The 13,204-nt window shown below is 54.3% G+C and overlaps 1 protein-coding gene across 2 annotated transcripts; it reads right to left on the reverse strand.

Annotated features, from left to right (window-relative positions):
- Positions 1-405: 405 nt before the first annotated feature.
- On the reverse strand, positions 406-6,176 carry COMMD7 (COMM domain containing 7). Of its 2 annotated transcripts, none has more exons than XM_051802989.1 (9): positions 6,034-6,176; positions 4,649-4,702; positions 4,466-4,568; positions 2,844-2,900; positions 2,727-2,764; positions 2,076-2,166; positions 1,903-1,952; positions 1,370-1,418; positions 406-798 (listed from the first exon to the last, which is right to left on the reverse strand). In XM_051802989.1, exons 1-9 carry the CDS (start codon positions 6,115-6,117, stop codon positions 722-724), a joined length of 603 nt encoding a protein of 200 aa, XP_051658949.1. In that variant the 5' UTR covers positions 6,118-6,176; the 3' UTR covers positions 406-721. The 2 variants fall into 2 exon arrangements, with proteins under 2 accessions (XP_051658949.1, XP_051658950.1); XM_051802990.1 differs by lacking the exon at positions 6,034-6,176 and adding an exon at positions 4,813-4,928.
- Positions 6,177-13,204: the final 7,028 nt, after the last annotated feature.

The following is a 13,204-nucleotide window of genomic DNA, read 5'->3' on the forward strand; positions in this document are numbered from 1 at the left end:
TACTTCATGGGGTTTGGACATATGTCCACTGGGAAACGGGCTGGATCTGACTGTGCAATGTCACACAAGCTGCAGATTAAAGAGCACCACATCCAAACGAGATTTATCTAGTCACCCCCTGGGATGTCTTCCCCCTGTGCACAGAGGCAGATGTTTGGTTGTTTAAGATTTAAAATCATCTACCACTGAGATACTTTTCCATAATGAGGCACGATTGGGAAGGAGCTAATCAAGGCATTTCTTCATATGAGAGAAGGGAGAGGCTTGAAGGGAGCACTAAGTGACTCTCCACGTTAGATGCTCTCCTTGCTTCCCCTGTCCTCCCTGCTTAATTCCTCTAAGTTTGAAAATGATTCTAACTTCTGTTTCTCTTTTTCTTACAAAAATCAAATTCTGATACAAATGGAGCAGGATGGGAGTGGGTTTATTTCTTTGCTGCTTTAGTACAAGTATGCACATATTTCTGACCACAAGTTCTTATAATAGTATATAAAAAAAAGGAGATGTATGGACTTGTAGGTGCTTTGAAAAAGCTGAAACTTTGCCACAGTTTCAAGTTCTGAAGGATTGATGGGTCCTGCTGGGCCATGACATTGCTGCTCACTGCACAGCTTGTCTTCTCTTATCAGGGTGTGAGCGTCAGCTGGGAAAGAGCAGATCTGCAGGCCCACGAGGAGGAATTAAACATCCTGGACAGATGTCAGCTCAGGTCTGTGCAGTTTCAGCTGAAGCTTTCCAGGCTGGTTTTGACCCGTTCCATTTCATGCAGAAAACTGTAGAACTGGGGCAAAGTTAACTCTGTAAAAAAAAAAAAAAAAAGAGACATCTTAGATTTCAGATTGCACTTCCAACGTTGGCAAAGCCATTCCAGTGCTACTATGGAGCAACTCATGTTCACCTAAGCTGGGTAGAATTAGCCACCTTGACTCCCAGCAGCTGGTTCCTTACACTAGCTGGGCTGGGATCTCCTAACAGCACTCCACACTTGGGAATCATTTACTTTCCTCCTCCGCTGTTCTGCTCTGACTGCTCTGCACAGCTCCATGGCAGATCTGTGTCTACTGAGGCACAGATGTGAAGATGCCCAGATGTTCCTAAACACTTCCAGAGTGCCTGCAGCAGGGAGAGGCCAGGGCAGGAATGATGGAGGGGCTGGGGCAGGGAAAGGCCAGGGCAATAGTGGCCATGGCAATGGAGAAACTGGGGCAGGAGTGATGGTGAGGTCAAGGCAGGAGTGGCCACAGTGATGCTCTTGCAGTGATTCCCCCCAGGTTCTGCCCCCAGACTCCCCCACCTCCAGCAGCACCCAGAGCCCTGAACTGCCATGCAGCTTTCCTGTGCTTCCTTCTTGTCCAGAATGTCAACTCACCAACATACACGTTTTCCAGCTGGCTCCCTTTTTTAATCACCAGCTTCAGCTTGGGGGAAGGAAAAACAGAGGTATTTTAGTTCAGAGACCTTTATCTGAGCACCAGGAGCAGGAGTCTGCTGTGAGTTTCAGACTGTTGCACAGCTCACACATCTTTGATGGGCTTTTCAAGAAGTGTCAGTGTAGGAACAGATTCCCTGGGCATTGGGAGGATCTCTGGAAGTCCTTGATCCCATTTTCCCTCCCTCCCCAAGATAGCCTGACCTCTGCTAGACTGAGGTTTTTGAACAGCTTTTCAGAGTGGGCCACACTTCTGTGATACCTCATGTCTTCAGAAGAGAAACAAACAGCAGCGTGCCTGCTCTCTGCCGGCAGAGGCACTTGGAGACTGAAGCAGATACAGTGACAGAGCCTGTTCCTATGAGACCCAGCTTCCCTCTCCTTCCCTTCACAGCCAGCGCTTCCCACATGCCTGGTTGGAGCTTGTTCCTTAACTGCACTACAACCTGAACTCTCTGATGTAGGAGATTTACCTGTAAGAAGATACTTCCCACTTTTTCCAGCTCACTGCTCCCAGCAGTCACTGTGAGTCAGAAAGAAGAGAAGGCAGATAATCTGTTAGTTAAACGGTGAAATAAAAAGTTATTTAGCTGAGAGCTGCTGGTGGGTTTCCCAACCCATTCAGTTTATGCTGTAGATCTATTACCTCCAAACTTCCACTCCATATCTACCAGCTGGTTAATCATCAGCGTCTGACCCACAGCCAGGCGTGTCAGGGTGGGGGAATTCACCTTCCACTGCAGGAGCAAAAGACACACCAGCAGTCAATTCAGAGAGGCCTCTGTTTGTACCTGAAATTTCAGTGAGAGTCAGAACCGAGGCAGAGGATGGCAGAAACCCAGAGTGAAGGGAGAACTAATGTGGTTGGGAGGGCTTTCAGAGGTGTTAGAGTCCTACTAGGATTTCCATCTGCCTTGGCACTGCTGTAAAGGAAACTCACTGGTTCTGTTTTAACGCTGGTTCAGTGTAACAATATCTGTGCAAAAAGCCATGTGTTCATGTAACTGCATGACCTCGGGGCTCGAAGCATGGGAAGCACAAAAACATCACATGAAAGCCACACAGCAGTGCAGGAACTGTGACACTGATGAGGGAGAGGCCATAGCAAATGAGAGGAATCATCAGACAAACTGCTCCTTATTAGCTTTTTGAGGATCTTCAGTTCAAAATCCTGAGCTGGTTTTGAAGAAAATACCCAAAGTGCCAACATGTCTCAGGAGCACAGCAGGGTTTTATGAGTTCCCACTCAGAGACCGACATTTTGTTAGCTTAGAAACAAGCAAAAATATATGAATACCTGTTCTGCAAAATAACTGGCTTTCTCTTCACTGAGGCCTGTGGGAGAGACCATACGAGATTACTATATGTGATAAATATTAATTATCTTTTATTTTGTGAAAGTCAGGTGACCTACCTAGAGCAATAAAATCTGCTTTGACTTGTTCAGAAGACAAATTCCTCTTCAGGGCACCTGAATAAACAACACAAAGAAGAAAAATCACTTTTATTGAGTCAAACCAATCTTTACCGAGTCAAAGAGAGGCAGGGACGGGGCCTGGCGATGGAAAGCTTCTGTTCCTAGGCTGTGTTTTGAAGCAAACCACAGCTCCTCAGAGATCGGAAACCCAGTCGTGCCTGCCGGTATCTTTGCAGATGCCCAGTGCTTTAAAAGTCCGGGCTCTGGGAGTGCCTGGGAGAGGGCGAGATCCCATTGCAGGTATCCATGGGAACAGCGGCAGCGGTTGTGTTTTGAAGCTGCTGCTTTCTCTCCTGTAGCCGCTTTGCTTGTTAAAGGAGAACTGTTAAGGCTGGCGGGCTACTAATTTGACCTACCTGCTGTGTTTGGGATGATGGGTGTGAACGTGTGCATATAACACTTTCCCCCGCTGCGCCTTTCCCCTTTGTTCTGGGGCACAGGCAGCTCAGGGACCTTTACAAGGATTCTGCTCTCTGAAGCCAAGAGCAGGAATCTCATAAATTCAAGGAGACTGCCAGCCCCACGTGGCTTTCCGGCTGTGTAGCACAGAGGCAAAGTTATCTGCTGTGATCCGTTCTGATACTGTCCCTGGCATCCCAGAGGTAAGGAAAAGTCACAATTGGGATTGAAGCCAGAGCATGTGAACAGGAACGAGGAGATGAGGGCACCAAGGCCAGAATTGGGATGGGAGAAAATGCTGATTCCACATTAAATCCCCCGGGACGGTTGTAGGAAAGGGAATTATTTATTGCTACGCCTGAACGGGAAAAATGGCTTGAAGTAGCAGAACAAGTTTAGAACAAATTCAGAAAACAGTTGTGCTCAGCATCAGGGCTGTGAAGGAAGCTACAGGGAACCCAGGGCTGAAGAGTAATAGCAAGGAACTATTAATAACAGGAAGGATCAATGGGATGAAAATGCCTTGGAGTGTTTGATGCATTACCATGTCAAACGGCAGCCACAACATCACAATAATCTCATAAAGTGCTGGAGTCTGGGGTATTCCAGGGGAATCCCCCCAAACCTCTTCCCCACTGTTTATGAATGAGAAAGTGCTGGACACATTCAGTCCAGACTACAAGGTCAGATGTCTCCTTCACATGGCCTAGAACTACACCAGTCCCCAGCCCACTCCAAATGAGTGTACACTGTCTTATCTGTCTCCAACAGCACTTGTCCTTGGAGGAATTACAGTACTGGGTCACTTGGGTGGAAGTTCCTGCAGAGACTCAGTGCTAACATGAGGCTGCCCTGGTCTGGCAAAGGGATTTACAGGTACAGGTTAAACCAAGCTCTGTCACAGTGTTGTGCTGCATTTACAGGTATTTACAGGTATTTAAGGGAGTTTAGTTAAGCCTGTGAAATGTGTGTGCAGGCAGGGTATAAAGAATACAAAGAGTCAACAAACAGGGGAAGTTTTGATTCTTAAGTGTTAAGTGCTGTATTAGGTAGTTATTTTGCAAACCAAGCCCCCACAGTTCTGAGGCACACTTTAGCAGCATGCAGGAATGGATGGGACAGTTTGGCCTCAGGGCAGCATATGCAAATGCATCACTTACCGTTGGGTACCAGAAGAATACTTTTGACAATGTTTTTCAGGGGGCCCAAGCTGATTTTATTCATAGTGGCAAAGTCTGAGAGCTGAGCCAGAAACCTTTCTACCTGTTCAAGAAAAAGAGCAGTGACACAATCATTTTTCTGGCCAGATCTGCACTCACACACCTCCGGAGCTCTTGCCTTACCTCCTTGGGCTCCGTCAGAAAGCGGAAAAGCACTTCAGTCAGCTCTGAGAATTGCTGGAAGAAACAGGGCAGTGTTAGAGCTGGGCATCAGCCACCCACTACCTCCCACCCCATCACGACCAAGATTAGGTGGTGATGTACCACCCTGATCCAGCTCCACCTGCCTCCAGCACGTTGGTCTCAGAGCTGGACCTCTCGTGCTGACGGGGTGACACAGTCCCTGGCATTCTGTGATGCCTGTGGATGGGATTTGCTCATGGATGCTTTTCAGAGCCTCTCAAAGGGTCTGTGCAGCTGGTAGCTGGCACTGCACAGGGCTTTTGTGACTTGTGGCTAATCGGAAGCTGCTGTTCTTGTGCAATCCAAAAACTGTGAGTGGGAAAAGCTGTGAACATCTACTCTCATGTTTCACAAACCCCATGGGGTAACCAGACTAACTCGGGAAAGGAAGAGAACTGGTTAAGGGTCTAGTTGCTGCCTTCAGCTTTCTGAGGGTGCAGCTGGCAGGGCTGGAGAGGCTGCCTGTGTGGCAGAGCACCACCAGCACCCTCCTCTGCTGGCACCAGCACCAACCGTGACCTTTTGGGTATGGCTGGCTGCTGCTGCAGTGGCTCCTCCTGCCCTGCCCTCATCCTCAGACATGTAATGGAGATGATACTGGGCTGGTATCCTCGGTTCTGGGCAAGCTGGGCTGGAAAAGCTTCCGCGCTTCCACAACTTCAGCCCGCGCTGAACCAGTTGCTCAGCCCCAAAAGCACACGCGGTGTGTCGGTGATCTGGGAGCAGACGGTACCAATGACTGGGAGCATCGGCTTGGGGCAGGAGGTGTGGGGTGGGGATCACAACCCAAACGCTGCGTGGCCCCCACCAGAAACCCCAGTGCTCGACAGGGCCCCCCCGCCCACCGGCCACGATCTGAGCCCCCCACCAGGAGCTCCGCCAGTGTCCCTGCCCACGGCAGGAACTAGATGGTCTTTAAAGTCCCTTCCGGGGATTAGAAAGGACCTTCCAGAATGTCCCAACCATTCTGGGATCCCATGGTTCCATGGACACCCCGCAAACAGCTCTGGCGTGCGCGGGGCTCGCCCGGCTGGGTCGGGGCTGTCCCGCCGGGAGCGGGGCCACGCTCCCCGCCCTGCCTCGAGCACCGGGACACGCCCGACGGGGCCACCTCTGGGAGGGGCCCGCGGGGACCTCCAGGCCCGGTACCGGCGGCGCTCCGGGGATGCAGTGCCGGCCCGGTCCAGCTCCCCGGTGCCGGCCCGGTCCAGCTCCCCGGTGCCGGCCCGCCCTGCCCGGCTGAGGCCGCCCCGGAGCCGCCGCCCCGCGCGTTCCGGGGCCGCCCCCGCCGCCCGCCCGTCCCCGAAGGGCCCGGCCCGGCGCACCTGGGCGCTGAGCTGGTTGAGGTTGTGCATGTCGCCGCTCACCGCCTCCGGCACCGGGTCGCGGGTGAAGTTGAGCAGCCCCATGGCGGCGGCGGGGCCGGGCCGGGCCGGGCGGGCGGAGCCGCCGCCGCCTCAGCCTGAGCATTGGCGGCCGCACTTTCCGCACCGCCGCGGACCCGGACCCGCGCTCAGGGCACCCGGTGGCCACGGGGCACCTCGGGATGGCCCCCTTGGCCGCTGCAGCCGCAGCCCGAGAGCCCGCGGCGGGGCCGGGGGTCGGTGGCCAGCGGGGCCGGGGGTCTGGCTGGCAGCTGAGGAGCGTTAAGATTTTTTTACTGTACAAAATCCCTCATAAAAAAAAAATCGTTTAAAACCCATAGTTTACAGGGTGAGTGGTTTTCTTTTTATCCCCTGAAAATTCCACTTGGGAACGGAACGTTGGGTGTGCTCTTCCCTGTCCAGCTCCTGCTCCCAAGCGCTGCCCGCTGCCCTGCCTGGCCCGGGCTGGGGGGTGATGGGTGGCCCGTGGTCAGACAGCCCACGTCTCATGGCAGGGATCTGTGGGCTCCTGGAATGGGCAGGGGTTGGGTAAGGAAGCAGCAGCTCTGGGATGAGCCAGCCCACGGGCAGAAAGTGCCCAGAGGTCCATGGGGTCAGGGTTCCATCAGGAGATTTTAACCTGATTCTCACCATAACCCATATGCAGGAGATCTCCTTGACTCAGAGACGTGTAGGAAGGCAGGGTAGTTGGAAAATCACCTTCTCGAACAATGGAGCTGATGCCATCCTGAGAGACTCCCTTACCTTAAGCTGCTATTTTACAGCTTTCCTTGGGCAGGAGCATGATCTTCCCAGGATTCCACTCTCAGTGTGAAAGCGTCTGATCCATTTTATCAGGAAGGTGTTCCCTGGCTGTCGGGGCAGAGGACAGAGTGTAAAAGCCTTTGTGGAGGTAAAACTGGCACTTGCAACTGCAAATGAGAGTATAGGAAATTTTATAGCCCTTTCATTGTAAGACTATCCCAGAAGCAGTTTATAAACAAGGAGATAAGCAGCTAAGTACCACTAATGATGAGGAGTTAAGAGATATTTACTGGTGGTCTGGCTGGAAATAGCATCCAGCTTCCTTTTTTTCCCCTTCTACCTCATAGCCCAGCTGGGAGAGTTTCTGTTTCATAGACCCAGGTGCACCTCGATTTTTCAGGTGAAAAAATTGGCTATGGATGTGTTTGGAGGATTTGACCCTAAATATTTAGGACACCTTAAAACGTGGTGCAGGTTTTTCATGTTGGAACAATTTATCCGTTTCTGTGGTGAATAGGAACAGTCCAAGTCAGCTTAAACTCTTCTTGTCTCTAAAACCGAGTTAATTTGAGCTAAAACTCCTTCAGGGAGATGGATGGAGGAGGTACCACAAGATGCCAGTGTGTGTGAGCACGAAATTCCTCTCTGGCTTTAAAATTTTCCTAAGTGCAAATTAGTAATTGCAGTTAATTACCGCACATTTTCATAGCCACCAGAATTTTTTTTCCCCGGTATCGTGCGGCCGAAAATCCGAAACCAGGCAAGAGACAGTTTAGTCTCCCGGTTTGCACCTGGAGTCAGCCGTGCAGGAGCAGCCTGTGATGGATCTTTACTTCCCTGTCTTCCCAGGGTGATGCTTTAGGAACTAATTAAGGACGGTCTGGTCTGGGTGTTCGCGTGTGTGCGTGTGCGAGCACGCCGGAGGTTCGGCAGGACGGTGACGCCAACGCTGTTGAACAATTTTTCAGGCAGCGAACCAAATTCTTGAGGGAAGTTGAGTGACAGGATCCAAGAAAAAGAGGAGTCTCAGTTGAATTGCACGATCATAACATCCTGCTCAAACAATCATCAGGAAATTCGGTGGTCCCTCCTCCTGGAATATGAGCTGACTGCACTGTGGCATGTGAGTGTCACGAGCCCTGGTACGGCAGGGCAGCTCTGTGATGCCAGAATTTACTTAGTTCTCAAATCAAGAAAGATTTACTCAGTTAAAAGAGAAGGTTGCAGAGTGATGGCCACAGTTATGGGTGCGCTTGATGGGGGATGGTGACCAGCGTCCAAGGCAGAGCCCCAGGGCTGCTCTGGGGGTGCAGACAGCCATCAGCCCATGGGTGCTCCTGCCAGGCCATTCTCATGGACTCATCAGAGCTGAGGACGGGCCAAGGACAGTTTGGAGTTGCAGGTATGTGCCCTTGTTCACCATAAATACCAGCATAAAAGCAGCAATGGGAACACACACAGACATACACGGACACACATGCAGGGAAATAGGGTCTGAAAATGGTGCTGTCCTATCTGAGGAGAGGATCCATGTACCTTTTTAGCTTCATTTCACATGTCAGATATGAAAAGCTTCCTCAGTACTTGGAGAGTGTTAACTGGGTAAGGGTGCTTATTATGTGTTCCCAAGAGATCAAATCCTCGGGTGTCCCCATCCTGTTCTCTGATGCCCCTCTCTATGCCAAGCTCTCCCAGCCCTTTGTGGTTGCTCCCAGGTCAGCCTTGCAGTTGATGTGGGGAGCATTGCCTGCACTTGCCAGCCTGAGAAAGGCCTGGAAAAGGTAAGAGTGTGTGAAGGAGCCAGGGGTAAAACTTAGAGGCCTTTCACCAGGCTGGTCTGAGCCCACCCACAGTGTCTGCTTTGGGCTGGAAGCACTCAGAGAAGGTCTCTGGACATAGTCTGAGGGATGCTGTGACTCCTCCCAGCTGAAACTTTGGAAGAGCTAGTTCTGTTCCCATGGGATATATGAGACCTCTGAGACCGGGATTTCAGTTTCTCCTCCAGTTTAATGCCCCTTCCTCTCCCACATCCCACTTTTCACCCTTTGCTCCCAGGCAGGCACCGCTGCAGGACCAACTGTCTGCCAGCCTCTCGTGCGGAGGTGGAGTGGAGCTGGGAGCTCCTCTGCTGGGCTCTGGCACACTCCTGGCCTTGCAACCACTGGCAAAAACCCTGCCTCCCTCCGCTGGCTCCCCTGCCCCTGAGCAGGGACCATAATCCCTGACCCGGGCAGGCAGGAGCAGCTCCGGAGGTGGCACAGGAGGGAGGGGGCTCTGCTGGCAGCCGCCCCCCGGGAGCAATGTTCCTCTCGATGAAAGTATATGTGCTGAGGAGAGTGGTTTGGGGAGCCCTCGTCACTTCAGATTAGGCTGTAGCAGGCGTATCCTGTTTTCTAGGAAAAAGAGGATTTTGTGGCCAGCTTTGTTAGAGAGGCATTGAAGGTTTTTCTTTGTGTGCCTTCGCGTTTGAAGTTTACAGACGGGTAGCTGCAGACTTTCTAGATGTTCTGGTTACACGGATGACACTTATTTTTAACCTTATTTTTATTAGAGGTTTGTATCATGTGGGCCTGGCCAGCCCACAGGAAGGGCTAGAAACTTCTTGTAGGAGGGATAACACTTCCTATCTCTGTGTAAACAGCAATTCTCCCCCAGATGGGAAAAGCCAGCCCAGCTGTAAGGGAAGCTGGGGCTGTATTCCCACATATGGCAGCAGGATGAGGCTCTCTCACAGCAGGGAGAGACCTTGCTTCTAACAACCAGAGCCCTGTTGGGTGGCACAGCTCTCCTCAGGCTCAGGAGAGGTGCTGGGGATGGGAGAGCTGCTCTGGGGAGCCGTGGTGAGGAGTGGATGGTCTCTGGGAGCTGTGATGGAGCAGCACTGGTGGAGCTGGTGGAGAGGCAGGTGGCCAGTGCAGGGCTGGGGCGAGGGCTCAGGCCATGGAGAAGCTCATGGAAGAGGAGGACACATCCTGTGGGACATGATCCTATGGGGTCTTGCAGCGAAGAATGCCAGGCAGAGAAAATGATGTTACTGCAGGCTGGGAAAGAGCCGCTGAGCTGTGTGTGCGCCGACACGGGGACCCCAAAGCCTGAACCCAGCAGGAGCATCACCACTGACTTCAGCAAAAGGAGAAGTTCCTCCTGCTCCCAGCCCCGGCTCACGACTGTCTGAGGTGATTTAATGGTGCTGGTGCTCATCCCTACCTGTGAGAAGACTAAACAAGAACTCGGCCGTTACTGAGACCTGGGAACATGGGACCCACAGATCTGGAGGTGACAAGGTTGCACTGCCAACAGCTGTAGGTAATGACACATATTTGCTCAATCACTTTATTTGTGGAGGGTCTCCAGGCACGCTGCTGTGACACATGGAGCAGGTCCTGACTCAAAGCCTTGGGTGCAAAGCAAGAGACGGGAGGTGGTGGGAGCCAAAGCAGAGCTGCAGTCAGGGAGTGGTGTTGGTTTGCCTGACCAAGAGAATTTTAGGAAGAAATTTGAAGTGGGGGAACTGGGTGGACAGAGAGAAGCTGGGCCTGGTGCCATAACCCAGGTGCACTTCAGAAAAGGTATTGGCTGAGCAGCCTTTGGTGAGGAGGAGGATTGAGGGTTGGGAGCGGGGAGTGATGCATGGAAGGGCTGGCATGGTCACTGGGAAGCGTGTGAAAGATGAGGAGTCATTTCTGATGTGAATGGGTGTTGCCAATCCCAACTGTGTGATAGTGACAGGGAATGGCTTCTTCAGCTGGTCGGTCCAGCTCCACGGATTTGAGATGCCAGCCAGATGGGGGAATGATTCCTGCTGGAATGATTTCCTGCAGAAGCTGGGCAGCCCAGCCTTGCTGCTGGTGGGAGTTCCTCTGTCATGGGGAGGGATGTGATGTGCAGAGGACATGCCACCTAAGCCGAGGGGTAGGGAGGGACTCCCCACCTCTCCCTCTATGTTCACATGAGCCCTGGCCATGCTGCCCAGCTCCTTGCAGCTGCTCCAGCAATGGAGCAGAGGGGCTGTGCCCCCACAGCCATGTCCCATTGCTAGTCCTTGCTGGAGAGCCGTAGGGCTGGTGGGGAGCAGCAAGGGAACTGCTTTGGTATTCACCTGGCAGAGACTGCTGCTGCCAGCCCTGGCTCAGCAGGAGCTGCTGAGAGCCTGGTGTGGGATACTGGGAATGTCTGGCAGGAGCCTGGATATAAAATCCTCTGTAGAGGTACCTTGTTTCCCAGGAAATGCCATACAAATTCTCTTGATTGTTAAGAAGTAAACTCACATCATCTCTCTGTGGTGTGTTTAGCAGAGACAGGGAAAGAATCAGGGTTCTTGTCTCATCCTCTGCCAGAGCTGCTTTGTCTGGTACCAGGCCTTTCCCACAAGCAGTTTGCACAGCCATCCTCTCCTGAATTAAATGATAACTGAGGGGCAGAGAGGGAAAGAGGGCGTTTCAGCCGGCAGGAGATTGATGGCAGGTCAGCGAGGCCAACAGCAGCAGGAAGGTTTCCGCAGAAAGGGAGAGGAGCCCATGGATGCTGGAAGGGCTGATTCCAGCCTCACAGTGCCCTGGAAACTCTAATGAGCACAGCACAGCTCGAAAAAGCGTTTCCCTTTCCCAAATCTGGAAAAAGAAACAGGAGTAAAATCTGTCTGTTTGTTTTAACCTCCTCCCCTGAGCTGCGAATTGCCTTCAGGTTTATGCAATACATGTTTGTTTGAATGGTGATGTCCAGTGTTCCCAAGGGCTCATCCAGAGCGGGTTTCTCAGCTCCTCCTGTTCATTTGCAGAATTTTTTTTGCATTTGCTGCCAAATTTTTCATGCTTGTGTTCTGCAGGGATGGAGGGGTGGGTTGGGAGAACCTGCTGCACAGGCCTGGGGCTGGTCCACATGCTTCCAGCAGATTTCACACACTTTGGCTAACTAAGTTTTCCTCCTGACCTTGAAAGTTCATTTCTGTCACACCAGGATAATCATATTCCTTTCCTTACTGGTATATACTCTTCTGCTGGATCTAGAAGTAATAACAAACGAGCAGAGAAGATTATACCCCACGTGGACTCCGGATGCTTTGTCTGGGGCAGGAGAGGCGCGGGCTGTGTCCCTGGCCCCGGCACAGCCCTGCAATGTCTCGCTTCTGGACGGGAAAGGGAAAGAACAAACAAAAACTGAGTGTAAAACTTGTGAGGCTTTGTCTGCCCACGCTGCGCTGCGCGGGGTTGTGCTGCACGGGGCTGTGCGGGGCATGGCGCTGCTGGAAACTGGTGGGCAGAGGGGTGGCCGGGCGGGTGAGGGCTCTGCCCGGCCCCGGCGTTCCCCTTCTCTCCCCGGGGGGGGGGGGGTGTCTCCTCTGCCTCGGGGGCTGATCTGCGGGGGGCTCCGAGGACCAAGCCCCGGAGGAATGCTGAGGGTTAGGGGGATGCCGAGCAGTGGGGGCCACACCGGGACGCCGGCGGGTACCAGGGTATGGCGTGAGACATCATAAGGGTGTGGAGCCCCCGGAGAGGGATGCTGAGCCCCGGGTAGGAGATGCAGGGCACCAGAGAGGGTATGAGGGGAACTGGGAGCATGGGGGGATGTGGGGCACTGGGCGATGAGGAGTCCCGGGTGATGCGGGGCAGTGGAGGGGACACACCGGGACGCTGAGGGTGCGGAGTGGCGGGAGGAGGATGCGGCGCCCCGGGGGATGCGGGCCCTGAAGGAATGCGGGACCCCGAGGGCTGCGGGCCCGGGGGGCGCGGGGGGCCGGGCGGGTGCGGTGGCGGTGCGGGCCCCGCGCTCCCCTCCCCCGCCGTGGGGCGGCGAAGGAGGAGGAGGAGGAGGAGGGGCTGCCCAGCACGGGCAGGGTTAAAGCGCCATGTAACCGGAGCGCGGGGCTGTCGGGGGCCGGCCGGGGCGCGGGAGGCGGCGAGCGGTGGCGCGGCCCCGCTGGACGGCGCGTCCCGCCGCGGCGCAGGTGAGCGCTGGACCGGGGGGACCGGGGGGTCGGAGCTGCAGCCGCGGAACATCCTCGTGGGCGGCTTTGTTGTGCGCGGCGGCGGCGGGGGACAATGGGGCGGGCGGGGACTCGGCACCGGGCGCACCGGAGCGCGGCGGCGGGAGCGCCCCGGCCGGTCCGGCGGCCCCGGTGCCCGGTAGCCGAGGGCTCGCGGCTCCGCCCCGGGAGCTCGGGCACCGGGCGGGGGGCGTGGGTCCTGCCGCCACTTGTTGCCGGCGCTCGGCTCCGGGGCGAGTTGAGGGGATCGGTGCTCCTACAGCCCCGGGCATGGTCCCCCTGGTCCCGCCCACCCCTCCGGTCCCGTCGCAACTTTCGGAGTTTCCCGCAGCGGCGCCGCGAGCCCCGGGGGCGCGTCCCGGGACTGTCACAGCGGGGCCGGTG

This window comes from Manacus candei, unplaced genomic scaffold, assembly GCF_025592945.1.
Source record: "Manacus candei isolate 608988 ecotype Guabito, Panama unplaced genomic scaffold, ASM2559294v1 h1tg000057l, whole genome shotgun sequence".
In the NCBI taxonomy this organism is placed as follows: domain Eukaryota; kingdom Metazoa; phylum Chordata; class Aves; order Passeriformes; family Pipridae; genus Manacus; species Manacus candei.